The 18,685-nt window shown below is 43.2% G+C and overlaps 1 protein-coding gene across 1 annotated transcript in view; it reads right to left on the bottom strand.

The window, feature by feature from the left end:
- The window catches only part of Fbxw4 (F-box and WD repeat domain containing 4), an 80,006-nt gene extending 63,851 nt beyond the window's left edge, over nucleotides 1-16,155 (bottom strand). The window contains exon 1 of the mRNA XM_055591541.1: nucleotides 15,395-16,155. Within this exon, the coding sequence (XP_055447516.1) occupies nucleotides 15,395-16,125 (731 nt within the window). The 5' untranslated portion in view covers nucleotides 16,126-16,155. The remainder of the gene's footprint in view (nucleotides 1-15,394) is intronic.
- Nucleotides 16,156-18,685: the final 2,530 nt, after the last annotated feature.

Below are 18,685 nucleotides of genomic sequence, written 5' to 3' on the forward strand. Positions count from 1 at the left end.
AGGGCCTTTTGAGAATCCATCTTTAGACAGAATTTTGAAATCATGGGCAAGAGTCTGAAAGTTGCATTTTAGGCGTCTGCATAGCTCAGTGCTTCCGTGGCTTCATACACTTGACTGCACAGGTAGACTGCCTGGGACACGCAGTGATAACACTACGAGCTTTGCCTAGAAACTCACTGACCAAAGGAGAGACATACATATACTCTTCTCTATTTCTACTTACACCCTTCATATGTACCACTCATCACTGAAACCCAGCCAGCAAAAGTCTCACTTTAAACACTCTAACAGACACAATTTGGAAAGATGGCTTGGTCAGGCAGAAAGTTATCTAATCCATGTCAGGCCTCATTTATTTGTATGAAATAGTTATTTTGATTCATGAAGCAGTGAATGTACAGGACTGAACTTTAAAAACACACAGATACTTAGCACTGAAGGTAAGAGTAAGAGTGAGTCATCCTAACAGGGCAGCGGCGGTGCACGCCTTTAGTCCCAGCACTTGGGAGGCAGAGGCAGGCAGATTTCTGAGTTTGAAACCAGTCTGGTCTACAGAGTGAGTTCCAGGACTGCCAGGGCTACACAGAGAAGCCCTGTCTGGAGCTGGGGGACATCTCCTAATCCTCATCAAGATTCCCTTCTTTCATTTGCCCTTCACTGGGTTCCCTCTCATCTTATTATCTTATTAAGCATGAGACATTTGTGCTTTTATATATTTCTCAATCCTTCTACGATATGATAGTTAATAAAGGAAAATATCCCTTAAACTTACAGAAGCTTGGAGACAGTGTAGCATGGGTTGGGGTAGCTCAGCAGTAGAAGATATGTACATTTGTAAAGCTCTGGGTTGACTCCTTAGCATAGATAAACGAAAAACAAATAAATGATGACGTTGACAAAACTGAACATGTACCAATAAAGCAAAAGAAAAAAAACTGATTTAGATGGCCATTTCATACTACAATACAGTAAATTCAAAAAAAGAGTTGATTTGGACATGATAGCACAAGCCTATGATCTTAACACTCAAAAGCCTGAGGCAGGAGGATTTATTGTGAGTTCAAAGCTAGCCTGGGTCATGGAGTGAGTTCCAGGTCAGCCTCACCTATACGCAAGACCTTGTCTCAGTTTAAAAAAAAAAAAGAAAGAAAATGCAAAACAAATAAACAAAGTCAATTTAAAGCCAGGAGTGGTGGCCCACGCCTTTAATCTAAGCACTCAGGGAGGCAGAGTAGAAGGATCACTGTGAGTCCAAGGCCAGCCTGGTCTACAAATTGAGTCCAGGACAACCAAGGCTACACAGAGAAACCCCGTCTCAAAAAACAAGAAAAAAAGATAGTACAGGTATAGAAAAATGAAATACATACACACTCCAAAGAAAAGTAGATAAAAAAACATATGAATTATAAAGTATGTAAGTTTGACTCTATTAAATTTGAAACGGTAAGAGGGGGGGGGGGGGGGGGGGGGAGAGATTAAAAGGTAAACAACAGAGCCAGGGAACCTAATATGGTAAATCCAAGGTTCATCTCTAAAACTTTTAGGAAGCTGATAAAAATCTACCAAAACAACACCCTGTCTCTAGTATCCGGCCATCCATGTCCAACAAACGAAGAGCAGTCACGTGGGATTCACACAAAGAAACCCTGAGAAAAAAACATTCCTGAATACTAGTCTACAGAAATGTACCTTAAAATACGGACTCACATCTCCTAAGTGGGAAAACCTGACAAGCTTTTTTGACTTTATAAGCATGGGTTTGATTACACATTGCTGGTCCTGTTTTCTGATCTCAAATTTCCACAATAAGCACTGTATCACAAACAACTCAAATGAGAAATACATTGTCCAATGTATGAGCTGGAAACAGCCCAAATGCTTGCCTGTGGGAGGGAACAGCACACAAACGCAATGGAATAGAGCATGTGCAACCACTAGAAATGACAAATGTAAGGACTCAAACCTGAAAATAACTGTTGTGCTGTAAACAATAGTAACTGTAAGACTAATACTTAATACCATGTAACATTATGTTTCCACAGATAACAGGTCAAAAGTTCATGTTAATGATGCTTTAGGACGCTGAGCAAGTTCTTTAAATATACCACACAGTTGGTAATATGTACTACCTATTTACCTTTAACTACACAGAGTAAACAAGGCTCAGAAGCCGAGAAATCGGACTCAGAAAACTGGAACGGCCCCAGGGTGGATCATGTAACTCCAGGCAACTGTCTATGTCTACACTATGAAATGAGGGTAATATTTCACTGGGGCTAGAAAAGCTCAAATAAAAGTTTGCCACACAAGCCTGACGACCCGAGTTTGATCCCCAGAACCCACAATGGGAAGAAAGCACCAACCCCCAAAAGGTGTCCTGCGACCTTCACCAGCACAGGGTGCCACAGACTTCAGTACTTACACCTATCACATATACACGAGTAATTTCATAATAACAAAATAAAACAGTATTACTAAGCATAATTCATGCAAGCATGGTATTTTTTTTTAAGATTTATTTATTGTTTATACAACATTCTGCTTGCACACCAGATCTTACTATAGATGGTTCTGAGCCACCATGTGGTTGACTGGGAATTGAACTCAGGACCTTTGGAAGAACAGGGAGTGTTCTTAACCTCTGAGCCATCTCCCAAGCCCTACAAGCATGGCATTTTAAAGACAACACCTAAAGCAACTTTATAAAGTGATTATGTCATCACAGAAACATTCTCTTCTTGTAAACACAAACATATCTACTCACTAATATCGGATATCAGCACTAATTCTAAACTAGTAATTTTTTTTTCTTCTAATCCATTTAGTTATAACTTTCCAAAATGACTTCTCTAATATAAACGTTTCTCAATTTTAGGCCGAAGCTGTGAGGGAGACGTGGGTATGTTAACACTAACGCCTTACTGGACTCTCCTGTCGGGGGTATGTGGTCTCTGCTATCACGTTACCAGAGTGCAACCTGTATCACAGCAAGAAAGAACTGAGGACAGGAAAAGATCTGACCCGGAACTAAAAAAGCATACACCGTTCTGCCAACACTTCCCTGCAAAAAACGTCCCTCCCGACGCCAGAGATGAGAGAGTTTATAGGTCCACCTCTCCTAAGCTAAGTCTAAATTATCAGGCACAGGTAACATTCTGAATCACAGAAGAGGTGGCGAGGGAAAGAATGCGAATAGTTCCCGAATTAGGATAAAGATGTTTCTCTCATCTTCCTGGTCACTTAACGGCAACTTAGTGACACTTTACTGAGAAGTTCAGCTTTAGAAACTGCTACCAACAGCAGATGCAGGTGTCTTCTCTCAAGGTGAACTCCATTATCAAATACTTGCTGTGGCCCCCCATATCAACTTCAGCTTTGACTTGACTTGAAAAGGTACCACTATGTTAAAAAGCAACTTAACAGCTTTTTTTTTTATCACCCTTCACTAGTCCTCTCCGAGAGCTTGCCTGGTTGCCAAACTGTATCTTAATTTTTATTGGCTTCAGTACCTGAAAAATCAGGGTCTGCTCAAAAATCTTCTTTCTCTGAGACCTGTCACCATCCAATCAAAGGAAGCAGGTAGAAGTGAGCAGAAAAGAGGACAGGGGCAGGTGGGTCTTAGCAATCAATAAAGGCCTTGTTCTCACCCTTGAAATGGCCACTGGCTAACCATTTCTCCCAGCTACTGATATAAAGTGAGGGTGCTCCCCTTAAAGAACACGATTAGTGCCCTGTAAATAAATCTCCCTGTGGCTGTTAATGCAAGGAGAAATCTCTAACTTGGCCCATGGACCTGGCTGAACTGCCATTTTCCCAGCCCTTCATCCCTTGCCTCAGGCTAATTTTTCCACTTGCCCCCTCCATCTCAGCTTTCAGGCACTTAGTCACCATTAGAGTTCGACTGCATTCCTGGGTGCATGAACTATTTTAAACAAAACAACACAACATGCACCCACCGTAAGCTACCTGGCCCCTTAAAATCTTGGCAAGTGAGTCCAGAGGGGCATAAATAATCTAGGATCTTATCTAGAATGATCTTTCATTTCCCTCTCCAATCTCACACCTAAAAAACAAAACCAAACCAAACCAAAAACCAAAAACAAATAAACCTGGGGTGAAGAATGACGGCTGGGGAAGGTGTGTGTGTAAGATCCCGTCTACAGACTCTCCAGGGTCAGAAGACTCCTACAACACTGATCTCTTTCCTCCCCTGTCCATCTTCAAGTGCCACTCCCCAAATAACCAGCACTGCCTACTGAAGTAACGGACAAGACTGATGTTTTGGAACTCGGGAAGAAGGGACAAGTGTGGAACAAGGCCACTGGACACTGAGCCAATGAGAGGGGCACAGGCTTATGTAAAAGGAGGGTTGGGGCTCAGTTTACCTTAGCACTACCTCTTCTTTTCTTTCATTTTCTCCCTCTCCAGAAAGCAAGACCTTCCCCATCTTGCCTGTGCCCACCAGTTCTACATTTCTAAGAGTGTAAGCAGCCCAATGAGAAACTTGTAACCTTCATCTGCACTTCCATCCAATGGCAGATGGCTATAATTAAGATTCTGAAAAGCTCAACGAAATATTATTAAATATTATTAATTATTATTAAATATGTTAAATTCCCCCAAAATCTAGGGTGAAGTAAAACAGCAGGAAACAAGTCAATACATATGCAGGACAGCGCAGAGCTGACAAGAATGCCCCATGCCTCCCTTCAAAGGACCCTTAATGTCAACCCACTGTATCCATCTTATATCCATGTTCTACACTCTGCAACTGCAGCAAGCTGCCCTTTCACACTTAACCCTGTACCCATGGCTGACACTGCAGCTTCTTAAACTGTGTGCCACAACTCCAGGTCTAAGTCAGCTTGGGAGTCATGAAAAACAGTAAAAGGTCTCTAAATGTGAAACAAACAAAACTTCATTCAAAATCAAATGCATCGTGAATCAGAATCAGTTCTGGCAGTTCATCCATGCTCTGAACACACAATGTGCACACTTTGTGCTGTGCACGCCCCAACACCAGCACCGACTGCTGCTGCCTGAAACATTCTGGCAAAAACTGACAAGTATGCTATGTTATAAATTGCAGTATTTGTACTGTATATACAAAATTCTCTGCTTTAACAGAAACATAATGGTTTAATTATGGAACACAAAACCAAAATATTTTTCTACCATCATTCTTCAGCATATAAGTATTAAATTAGTATATCTTTGGATTATACTGTATTAGAATGCTTGGCTTTAAAATCTGCTGTTTGAGTTGCCAACTTGAGGTTCGTTTTTCTAAAAAAAAAAAAAAATCATTAAATTGGGCTAGGGAGATGATGGCTTAGTAGGCAAAATTACTGACACACAAGCATGGGGACCTGAATTCAGATCTCCAGATCCATATAAAAGCCAGGCATGGTGGTAAGTATCCACAGTGCCAGCACAGGGACAGGGCAACAGTTTTCAGCAAGTGACACTATGCAAGCATGAGGATCTAAGCTCAGGTTCCCCAGAACCACATAAAATCCTGGCACTGGTTGTGCACAGACAGGCGGATCCCAGGGACTTAAGGACATCCAGTCCAGCTCAAATACTAAGTTCAGTGAAACACCCTGTCTCAACAAGCTAAAATAAGAAGGAGATAGAACAAGATATCCAGTGTCTACCTCTTTCAATATACACACACACGACACCCACACACCCACATACATATCCACATACACACAGAAAGCACTCACACATGTATGACTATCCACACAGACATATGCAATTATTACACAAATTTTAGCTTGGGATTATGGTAGAATTTCGATCAATTCTAAAATGGTCTTAAACATACTTTTGCCATTTTGTATTACAAATTGATGCCACGCAGGGGTCTCAGTATGACACTAATATACCAAAGCACCAGTCAGCTTGGAAAACAGGAAGATGTTCTACACACTCCAGCGTCAAATATCCAGCCACCACCTAATCCTTTCTGCAAAACCATGTCATTACCATGCATTCCATCCTCAATAAATGGTAAAGTTATAAAGTTATAAAAAAGAACTGCTTTAAAGTACATTTCATTATGACTTAATATCAGTGAACTTTTTATTTGTATACCCATTTTATATACTTTTATAGCCCAGGTTTTATAAAAAATTATCAGGCAAAAAGGGATCAGGAGTAGGAAAAAACCTAAGCCCCACTCTACCTATATTGCCAGCACCAGCAGCACTGCCTACCTCGGTCCTTGACAATGCCAGTCTAAGCAACCACCAGCACTCCACCAGACTGGGAGGGTAAACCAAGATCCTCCTGCCTCTCCATACCCACTTACTGCTAAAATGAAGTGTGGGCCACCACACACCCTCAGGCCATCTTGTTTCCTCAGCTCTCACTGGCCTGGGGCTCAGTGAACTCAGGGATCTGCCTGTTGCCTCGTCCCCAGCCTAAGCAACACAGCAAGACCCTACCTCAAAACTGAAGGAAGGAGAGAGAGAAGGAGGGAGGGAGGGAAGGAGGGATAGGTAGAAGGAAGAAAGGAATTGTTTTTAAGAGCTCTCAAGAGTACGGTTCTCCTTTGGCAAGCTGCTCAAAAGTTCTTCCTGAGGCTGAGGAGACATGAGTTAAGACCACTTGTTCTGCCCAGCACTTGTTCTCCCCAACACTCAGGAGGCAGAGGCTGGTGGATCGATGTGAATTGAAGGCCAGCTTGGCCTACAGACCGAGTTCCATGACAGTCAGGACTACACAGAGAAACCCTGTTTCTTTAAAGCAAGCAAGCAAACAAATGAACAACAATTAAAAAAAAAAAAAAACTTGTTCTTGCAGATGACACAGGTTCAGTTCCCAATACCCACATGGTGACTCACAACTGTCCATGACTCCAGTTCCAGGGAGTCTGACACCCTCTTCTCTCTGCAGGCACCAGGCATGCACACAGCACACATACATACATGTAGGCAAAAAACCCTTACACATTAAAAATAAATAAAATTAAAAAAAAAAATGGAAATGCTTCCTAGCTGTACACATGTCAGAGCGCACAACTTTAAGAATCCAACATAAGTATCCAAATTCTCTGCCGGAAGCCAGAGGCGTCCAAAGCAGTTTCAGAAGCACTAGGCACAGGCCCTGTCCTTACCTGTGTGAGCACAGCATTTGGGCCATGCTCACACTGTCTTTCCTGTCACTGGTTTATGATTTGCAAGGCACTTGCCCAGTGTGTGCTAAGCAAAACTTTAACAGATATTAGGCAGGAAAAAAAATTATGTTCAAAATACTTTGGACAAGGAGGGATAAAACAAAATTAAACAGGTTCCTCCATTAAAGAACTTCTCAGGGCCTTTATTTTACCAATGGGCATGTGAGCCCCAGGAGGGGATGTGGCACACAGCACTTCTGACATTCATTTGATTACAGAATTGGTTTTCTGAGACTCCTACAATACAACCTTCAGAAAGGCTGACCTAGCACTTTCTGAGAATGAACGACAGTAAAAAAGAAACTGCTGTTTGTGTGCATGTGTGTGGACAGGCCTCCCCTCTGAGTCATGAATTAGGCACAGGCTGACTTGGAGGTGTACTTTGTTCTCTTGCCTTCTTTTCCCTGGACTCCCCATCTGAAATGTGAGGAATAATTACACCACTCTGCTTCCCAGGGTTACTTTTTATTGTTTTTAATCTTAAAACTGTGTTCCATATTAATCACCCAAAGTAGCCAGACTTTAAAATCCCAAGTGTCCCACTAGCCTGGACAAAGGGATGGAGAGAAGTGAACCATACACCAGCAGCCAGTTTTCAGGTCTCCAGTTTCTAGGCTGCTGAGTCGAACTGCAGGTAAGTAAGGATGAGTGGAAAGCTCGCCCCACAGCACAGCTACAGGGAGCCCTGTCTTGAGCACACACCACCTACATATCAATCTTGATGCATCTCTTCAGTATAGACTTTCCGAAGTAAGTCATATATATATATATATATATATGTATGTATATGTATATATACGTATATATATGTAAGTCATATATATATGTATGTATATGTATATCATATATATGTATGTATATGTATATATACGTATATATACATGTATATATATGTATATATGTATATATATGTATGTATATACATAATATATATGTGTATATTACTTATATATATACTTATATATATATAAGTAAGTCATATATATATGTATGTATATGTATATATACGTATATATGTGTGTGTATATACACACACACACATATATACATATATGGTCAAAGCTAGAACTACAAGAAAGAAAAAGTACTAAAAGCTATTTCCTTTTTTTCTATAGAAAGGAACTCATTAAGTTCGTGAACGGGGAAATATACTGTTCCTTTCAGTGAAACAGCTCTCCGGGAAAAGTATCTCAACATATTTACTATAAAACAATTTAATTTCCCTGTCCCATCACCTGCCACCTATCCCCTCCCCACCCCCAACTCCACAGATTGTGGATTTCCTCTCATTCTTGGCAGAGTTACCAGAAGAAACATAATACCCCCTTCGGACTGCTCCCAACAGCTGCTGGAACAAGGAGGGGGAGTTAGGGATAGCCCTCAAAAGCTGCCTCTAAAAATGACTCTTCCCTTTCCAAACCATGCAGCCAATGAGTGTGACTTCTCTTTTTTTCTGATCCCTTAAAGCAAAAGGAACGGCTGGCAAGGTGGCTCGACGAGTCAGGACACTTGCCACCAAACCTGACAACTTGAATTCAATCCTTAGAACACTCGTGGTAGAGGGAGAAAACCAATCCCCATAGCTTGTCCTCTGAACTCCACACATGCCATGGCATGCACGCCCCACACATGCACATGTACACAAATAAGTAAATGCTGCAACCTGTTTGAGTAAGGACCCCGAAAAGGGAGCAGTGCTCCCTGTCCAAGACAGCCATCTCCACTGCATCTGTTCTCTGTTTGCCTTAAAGTTGAAGCTTCACCTCAGAAAGGCAATTCCTTCTTTCCTAACTTGTATTTCCAGAAACAGTGTCCAGCTGCTTCTCAGGTCTCGTATTTCTTACGTTTCTTTAATCCACAAGTTTTTAAAATGACATTTAGGGTGGGGAAGGGGGCTGGGGAAGAGGGTAAGGGAAAGTATGGCTGTGCCTGTGCCACGGTATGCATGTGGAGGCCAGAGAACAACTGGTAGGATTTGGTTCTCCTTCTGCCATGTGGGTTCCAGGGATTAAACTCAGGTCCTCAGGCTTGGCAGAAAGCACCTTCAGCCACGGAGCCATCTCACTGCTTCTTTTCTTTTTTTTCTCGCCTCCCCCCACCCACACACACACATACACTTCCTTTTAAGACAAGGTCTCTGGCTGCCCTGGAACTCACTATGTAACACAGGCTAGCCTCAAACTCACAAAGATCCATCTGCCTCTGTCCAAGTTCTGGGATTAAAGGTGTGCACCACTGTGCCTGACAAATCCACCAATTTCTAAGTTGCATTTCTTATCAAACACCAATTTAATATATTTCCATTATTACTGGTCATCTGTCCCTTCAGGTCAAGAGATTTAAAAAGCAAAAATCTAGGACTCAATTCAGCAGTGACTCCTCTTTCCTGGTCATCACAGTCTAACACTTTTCAAACTCTATAGGAAAAGCCCCATTACCAAGCAACAGAGAGAGAGAGAAATATCCAGTGAGCCTTCAGCATTGGGCCTCCAGTGGCCTCAGCTGAAGAACTGAGACCACCAACAAAGAAGCTCATGAATGTCAGCTGGGGGCAGAGGCAATGACTCTCTTCACCAAGGAGAAACTGGACAGAAGCTCCAGCATCATTCCCCGAAGATGATGGCCGGGGCTGAGTGAAGACCGTGAAAACTGTACAAGAGCTAAGGAAGAAAATATAATGGAAGGAATGATTCGGAATAAGGGGTGGGAGAAGGCGGAGGGATGAACTAGCTGACCCCAAATGTCTTTTCCATCTCTAACTCCTATGATTCTTTGACCTCCAATTTTGTGCTGTGAACAGGAATGGAAAGTCAACAGACATGGTAATGTTTTGAAAGAGCCTGGCAGTCTGCTCTTGTCATTTAATGGTCTTTACATGTATTTTTTAAGGTGTCTCCAAGCCCTGTCTTCATTTCACAGTTGTCACCTTTCTCAGCAATTTGAGCTCATGTCAAATACCAAAAAAGAAAGAGAAAAAGAAAGAATGTGCAGGCAATTAATTGTAGGCTAAAGAGGGGCAGGCAGAGGGGCCCATTGGGTGGCCCATTCTTCCAGGGAGGGCGATGTGGACAGTGAAGAAAATGAAGAACTGACTCAAAGCTGAGACGAGGCAGCCAACCCTCTAACAAGGGTCAATTCTTTTTCCAGATAGCCTCATTCTGTTTCAGATGAGTGTCCTGGGGCCAGGATTCATATGTGCATTCTTAACTAGTATACCCAGCTTGCTTCTGTGGTGGCCCACCTAAAGCCCATTCATCAGAACAAGACTGCAGAATAGAAAAGACTGCTTTAGAAGACAACCAAGGCTTTTCTTTCTCAACCTCATCTGACAGCTGATACACCAGAGAAATTTTCTGAAAAATCAGTTTCTGTAGACAGGGGTAGGCAGGAAGTCGATTTTCCCTCTAAAACTTATAATCCATATTTTCCCTTTATTCCTTTTCACCTTAATTTTCAAAATTTACCAGAGTCTGGCCTCAAAGGAAAGTCAACTTGGATTTCTTCCTGTTCCACGGTTAGGAGTCAGGACCACACACTAATCTAATGCCAAGGCCAACCCAGAGCACAGGGTACATTGTCTTACAAAGGAGATTCTTTTTTATGTCAAGAATTTGAAAATAATTATTTAAAAATCTGTATGCTTCCTCAATAACCTTACAGCACCTGGATTTCAGAAGCTCAACCCAGATTTTACTTCTGGTGAAGGATCTAGCTTTCCAAAAGAATCCACATTGTAGCCTGGAGTCTGGGTTTCTCTGCGATTCTACCTAGAAAGTTAGAGAAGTCACCTCTATAGTTCAAAGGTGACTAGGAAAGGCAGGGGCCATTTCATCCTCACAGCCTTGGAGGCCCTCCTTTCTTCCAGCATGCTTCTGAAGGTAGGGTCTGCAACAAACCATTTCCTGCTTTTGCAGGTGTATTTACTGTGAGCATGTAAACTGAACCCTCCTTTTATTAACTCATTAAAAAAAATAATAATAAGGCCTGGGGCTGGTGAGATGGCTCAGTGGTTAAGAGCACAGATAGCTCTTACAGAGGACCTGTGTTCAGTCTCTGCACCCTCGACTTTGGCATTAGGAATCCAAAGTCCCTGTCCTCCCCAAGCTCCTTCATTCATGTGCACAGACCAACACCCACCATAATTAAAAATAAAATAAATATTAAAAAGAAAAGGTCTTTCCAAAACAACTGAGACAACAGATCCCTACAAGCAACATCTGGAGGGCTAAGGAGAGGGTGACCTCTCCCATGTAAGGCAGAGAGTAGATGAGAAAGGAGTTTGGGCTACTTTTGCTATACATTTTTATTTATTTATTTATTTTTTAATTCACAGTTTAGACCTTAAAAAGACCAATCAGCAACACTCTTCATTCAGTTAGGAAAGGAAACTCCATGTCCCTACCCCGGGGGTGGGGAACTCTTAGGCACAACCATTTTAAAACAAACAAACACACTCTGCTTATCTGTGTCTATCTCACCATTCTGGATGTTAATCATCACTGAAATAGATACCTTCACCCTCCAGCCTCAAAGAGCTCCAAGGCTGCAGAACTGTCAAAGGAATGAGCCTACATGCCAGGGCAAACACCTCAGGAGATCCACTCCTGAAACCCCTATTGTTAATTCCAGGCAAATCTATCACAGGCTAATGTACAAGAGCACCCGCACAACAGTCCACAGGACATTCAAAAGGCAATTCCCATCTGACAATATACAACATTGAACTAAAGAAAGGGATCAGCAGGCTTTAACATTGCAAGTACTATTTAAACAGGCTTCTATGCAGGTTTTCCCCTTCCTTTGCTCTCATTCATTATCAATATCAGAATTTACAGAAAGCACCTGTTCCTCCCCTATCACAAGATGCTTCTTGCACACATCCTGAATCATATATGAACAGAGCTGAAGTCTACTGCTGTGTTCTTGCACACTGAATTAGGTTAGAGCCCACCCATTCTTTTCTCAAAAGATTGCTGTATGAAACACTGTCTTGATTTTTATTATCATAACCTAGATATTTCTATTCCCCTAGGTTTCATAAAGCTTTCAAACAAAACTAATTTGAAATCACATGACTGATTCAAACTACCCTTTGTTTCCTAAAAAAAAAAAAAAAAAAAAAACAGAGGGTGAGGAAAGAAAAAAACAAAAACAAAAAAACTCCACTTTGGATACTTCTTAGTGTTCACTGTTTGGGCAAGAGGCCTAAAGGGAAGCAAATTATTTGTTTGTGGTTTTTAAGTGGCTCAAATGCCTTCAAGCACAAGTATAAGACCATTAGCAAATCACAAGGAACCCAAGCAGTCCATCTTACTCAACAAAGCTATGACCAGTTAGGAACAGCTAAACTGAACACGGCGTGCCCTCGGCCGGAAGGTCAGTAAACCTCAGCAGGCAGTGTTTCTGAAAATCAGAAGGCCGGTAAAGCAAGAGCAGTCCCTAAGCACACAGGTTCTGCTGCCATGTTTGTGAAAACATTTAAGATATGTGCATGTGTGTCATTAGGCAGCACTTCCAAATCAAATCATGCCCACTTCTGATATATGCAGAATAAAGGTGAAGCCAAACAATGACAAAGTGCTCATGAAAGGCCTTCTGGCACTTAACACAATCATATCTGGTCACTTTACTGAGCAATGTTATCCCTGGTCTTTATAGACAGAAAACTCAGAACCAGTGGGATTATGTGCCTTCTGAGAAAGTCAAGTTTGCACTGTGCTTTTAAGGACATACTTGTTTATCCATTCCACAGTGAATCAGTCCAAAACATGACCAGCCCTCATCATGCAGGGAGCCACATTCTGCGCTTGGGAGTAGGCATCCTGATGCTCTGAACTGAGGTGCATGCCTTATCTCTTCAGGGATGACAACCACCTCTCTGGGTGGTTTATTAAGCTCTGCAGCTGTCCAGAAGCTGGCCACACTGGTAAATGCTCTCCACCTGCTATAACAGGCCTAATTTCTCCTCTCAACCCAGAAAACAGAGCAGTGACCCTGTTCTCTGTCAACTGCCACAGCAAAACAACCTCTCTGGAAGGATAATGCTTCATATACTAGAACATGCAAAAAATTAAAACACATATCTAATAATAGTAAAGCCATAATAAATATCATTTGGGAGATTCTAAGCACTTTATACTAATAAATTCATTTTCATTGTTATCACTCTCAGTTTCTCTCTTTTAGAACATCAGAAAGGAAAATAAAAATAAACAACTACTCTTTCACTCATTGTGTACTGTAGGGAGCAAGAAAAATGCAGACTTTGCTTTGGTTGGCTTGAATCCAGTTATTTTTGACTTCTATTATAGTTCAATATTCCTTCAAATGAGTTAGTTACTCTGTGAAAGTACTTGATATACCTGAAAGAAAAGTGTCTTTCCAAAACCCAGAACTATATACAATAAATACATGCCAATAAAAAAAGAGGAGGAGGAAGAAGAAAAGTAATCATGACATTTCAACACAGGGAGCATAATCTAACCCTAGCAGATATTCACTCTATCAGGGAGCAACATACTTCACATGTTGTGGAAATGGGGTGATAACACCAAGAGAAAAAGAGTGAGCGTTCAGACACTGACTATACAAACTTGTATGTGTGTATGTATATACATTTAACATACAACAATGAAAACCTTCCAAAACAAAAGTGAAAGAGAAGAATTGCTTAACCAAAGGGGTAACAATAACTGAGTAACCATTTACAGGAAAATGTAGTAAAATGTTACTCCTTGCCCCAAAACAAGTGTTACTGATGAAAATGCCTTTTAAAAAATTCAAGTTATAAAATAATTAGTTGTCAATCAAATTTGTCAGGTCTATGGAAGAACTATAAATTTCTTTATAAGGTTAAGGGGAAGGAGCAGATTCTAATGAAGTATAAAAATTCTAATAAAAACAGAATAAAAAATTGGCTGGAAAATGTATCTCCAACAAAGATGACAGACAAGAGTCAAACATTTATGACCCAGAAAAATTCCAAATTTATAACAAAAACACCATGACCCCAGTAACAAAGAGTAAAAAGAGAGAGTCTCACAGGTGAAACAGACACATGGCAAAATATTTATCCTGGCCAGTGATGAGAGATAAAAAATAACAGAGCTTTGGCACACTATCACTCAGCCACTAAAGTAGCAAAGGTTTTTGTTTTTAATTCTCACATCAAACTGGGTCACTCATTCTTTGCTGGTTTATTGTGACTTGGTCCATTACTTTTGCTTATCAAAACCTTTCATCCCATGATGCCTAGCTTGAGATCTTTACGCTAAGGGACTAATTCAAGGCAAATGTATGTCACATACCTCAATCAATAATTATTCATTAAGCACTCGTTCTGTTAGGATGGGGAGGGGAGCAGGTGGGCAACTAGGGGGGTACAACTGAAAAACTTTTAAAATAAAATGCAAACCGTTGCCGTTATGCAAAAATGATGATTTCTTACTTTTTGTTTAACTTTGTTATTCTCCCGTATTACAACTGAGCAAGGGAGGGGTGCACTCTGGAAGCTTCTGTCCTTCCCAGTCCTGTACTTGTTCTCCCCTTCCTGTTTAACAGCCTAAATGTTTCAGGCATGTTTTGTGTTCATTTCGCTCAGATATTACTAGGTCAAACTGCAGTATCTTGAATACAGTGTTCCCCAAATCCAACTTGTTGCCTCACCCAGACATCTTTTGTGAGTCCTTCCACCTGCATCAAGACCTAAAGTTTATTGACAATGGGACTTAAGTTTTTCCGTTGTTGTTTTGTTTTTTAGGATCTGAGCCCTTTTCTGCATATTTTACTTTATCTGAGCTCTGAAGCCCAACAACCTTTGAGAGAGTGGACAGGATGATGGCCACAAAGACACCTAGTGGGCCTGGGTCCTAGAACCAGCAGGAGTCGTCCTTCAGGGCCTGAGGCTCAGGACACAGACCAACCCAGGCAGTCAAAGCTTCGGGAAAAGCCACAACTGAAGAGTATTTTAGGATAGCTAGCTGTGAGTAGCCGCCCACTGGGGCTGGGCGCTGACTGAGGGATGCTCTCCGGAAGCTTCATCGGGTGGGGGGATCTTGAAGAGGGGTGACACCAGGATTCCCCTAGGGTGCTTGGAGGCGGGGGCGGGGGGTCTGGGCTTCGGTCCGGAGCCGACCAGGCCTCGGCGCCCCGCCCTTTCCCAGGACGCTGGCCGGCCCGGGGCGGGGAGCGGGCGGGCGAGCGGGCGCTTACAGGTCGGTGCCGAGCCGCGTGAAGCCGGAGTTGAGCGAGGCCCGCGCTATCCGGCGCCAGAGCAGGTCGCAGCTGGTGAAGCGCCGCAGCCAGCGGCACACCTGGGCCAGGCGGCCGAGGGCCCGCATGTCGAGGTAGGAGCAGATGAGCAGCAGCAGCTCCTCCGGCAGGCGGCAGAGCGCGGCCGGACGTGCGGCCGGTTCCGCCGCCGCCGCGTCCTCGGCCGCCGCCGCCATGGCCGTCCGGGCCCCCGGGATGCCGCTCCGTTCCTCCTCCCCCGGCCCTGCGCCGCCGTCATCCCGCTTCCCGGAGCCGGTCGGCCCTTCCTCCGCGCCTCCCTCTCCTTCCTGCCCCGGGCCGGCCGCCTTCCCCGCCGGCTTCCCTTCCGCCCCGCTTCCTCTTCCGCCGCGCCCGCCGCCGGCTCTCCCCTTCCCCTTCCCTCGCTTCCTCCGCGCGACCCCGGCCTCCTGCGCTTTCCTCGCCTCCCCGCCCTCGCCTTCCCTGGCCCCGCGGTTCCCGGGGGAACCCGAGCGGCCCTGGCTGCCCATGAGCGGCCGCGGGGCCCGCTCGACGCGCGGTGGAGCCGAGGACGCCGCCGCCGCCGCCTCCTCGAGAGGAGGCGACACCATGTCGGACCGGGTCACATGGGGCGGCGCGGGCCCAAGCCGGGACCCGCCCCTCACGCCCGCATTTCGGGGTGCGAACCCCAACGTGGGCGCTGACACCCCCATCTTCTGGAGCACCAGGAGCGTCTGGCTGAAGCATATGTCTTCAAGACTGTAACGAGGAACCAAGCTTGGTGCCTCATGTCTGTAATCCCAGCGTGGGGCTAAGGCAAGGAGGATGGCCGTGAGTTCAAGGCCGGCCTGGCCTACAGAGAAAGCGCTTGTCGACCTTCGAAAGGGGGTTGGAGGCCAAGGAAGGAGGCTGTTGAAAGGTTCACAGAAAGAAGAGGAAGCCTGTGGCTTCAGGAACCATCAGATGGAAGATCTGCCCTCAAAAGGCCTTTGCCCTTAGTCTCACAAAGGATACGAACCAAGATCCTGTAGGTGTCCCAGTAGACGATATCTGGGGAAGTGAAAACAACTTACCAGATCCTGAGTCCATAGCACCCAAACCAAGCAGCACATCAGAACAATCAGGGTTTTTAATAGTCGTTACATAGGGCAAGTTGGATTCACCTGAACTGATCTAAAGCTTTGAAGTATAGACCTATGCTGCCCCACATGGTCCGTGAGGCCGCTCTAATCATAATCACGTGGCTTCTTCGTGTGTCTGTGTGTGTGAAAAGCAGCCTTTCCAGACTCAACTATGCTATAAGCATAATTGAAATTCACAGCTGATTTTGAAAAGCTAGACAGAAAAAAAAAGTGAACTATCTTACATAATTTATATTACATATTGTTAGTAATTTGGAAAACACTGGACTGAATTCAGTATATTTAGTGAAATTGTTATAAAAAAACTCAAAATTATATCCGTGTCTTTTTTTGTGGTTTGTTAGACAGTAGTGGGCTACACATTAAGACTTGGACAAGCCAGGGTCAGTGGCACAGGCTAATAACCCTAGAACTAGGAAGCCAGAGGCAGGCAGATCTCTGTAAGCTCAGGCCAGCCAGGGCTACATACTGAGACCCTGTCTCAAAAAAAAAAAAAAAAAGGATGAGGTTCCTTTTCCTGAATCTATATAAGAGCAAGGTGTGATGGCACACACCTGTGACCCAGCACTTAGGGAGCGAAGTCACCACAATTTAAAGGTCCATCTTGGTCTACAAAGTAAATCTCACACCAGTCAAATGTCCATAGTAAGACTCTGTCATGAAAACAACCAAAAAATCCATATACAACTAAATGGAGAATTTATCTTTTGTACTTATATCGTAGCAGCCATTCTTAAGGAGCAGGAATAAATGAGACATAAGTTTTCAGACTCCTTCAGAACCCAGCACAGCCAAGGGAGAACAGGGAAAGCCCCCACATCGTACTACAGAGTTGCAAAAGCATCATATAACAAGGTCAGACCGGAATCTGGAATTGCCCTAGAATTACTTTTTGATCTTAACAAAACAACAACAAAAAACCCACCTACTTTGGCCTTTTAGTGTTCTCAGTCTGTAGTGGAGATAAATGCCTCTGCTTTACTTTCGAAGGATAAATGAGATGATCCCTGTAAAATGCTTTGAACTCCTCCAAGAAAAGTCTCAGGGATAGTTACAGGTCAAATCCTGTTACAGAAAAACACACACGCACACGTCCCCTTAAAAAATGCAACGAAGGCTTTGTGCAGAAAACAATTTCCAAACCTGAGGCATGGTTAAAAAGAATATTCAGGTATCTTGATGTTGGTATGTAAATGAAATGGTAAAGGCACATCTCAATACAACCAAAAAATTTAGGTTGTCTCTTTAGAGCTCACTATAATAAACCAGCTTAGTCTTGGGTCTCTTAAGGCAGAAGCATTGTAGATTGAAGTGGCATCATTAGGTCAACATTTATGCATCTTGCTGCATTTGTGTTCTCTGAGCCACTCTGCCAAGAAGACAGAAATGGATATAATGTGTGGTTTCAGAGCCCTATTTCAATTTAAGTTATTTTAAGCTGTTGTTCACATACAGGACAGTTCATCCGTATTGATTGTACCTAGTGTTTAGTAGAAGACTTAGAGGGAATTACACACACACATAAAATTGGCCCAGTAAAACAGCAGGATTAAAATGCACAATTAAACGAGCACATTTTATCTATTATCCCATATTGCCTTCACTGATGGACATTTTAAAGCATCAGCTTGCAGAGGCTGAGAGGATGGCTTCATCTAAAGTGTAGACCTCAACCCCATAATCCCAGCACTGCATAGAGGCACAGGGCATCTGGGGCTTAACCAGCTGAATTTCCTGAGAGACCCTATCTCAGAAATAGGTAGAAAGCAATTGAGACGGGAAGACATCCGACATCGACCTCTGGCCTCCACACCTGTGTACACACATGTACAGGAGCATGTGCACACAGACACATAAATCAAGTTCCAGCCAGGTGTGGTTCTGCACATCGGTAATCCCAGTACTCTGAAGGAGATGCAGAGTAGGAGAGCCTGAATTCAGCCCTGAGCTCCTCTTTCAGTAAATAAGTGTTCTTGTTTTGTTTTCATACCAGGGACTGAGCCCAGTGTCTCACACATGCTAAACAGGTACTCTGCTACTGTGTCCTATCCCAAGCTCTTAATTAACTGATTAACCATGATACCATATTTAAAAAAAAAAATGGATGAACTGCTTAGGTTAGAATTTGTGT

The sequence above is a fragment of the Psammomys obesus genome, unplaced genomic scaffold (genome assembly GCF_907164565.1).
Source record: "Psammomys obesus unplaced genomic scaffold, mPsaObe1.curated_primary_1811, whole genome shotgun sequence".
Taxonomy (NCBI): Eukaryota; Metazoa; Chordata; class Mammalia; order Rodentia; family Muridae; genus Psammomys; species Psammomys obesus.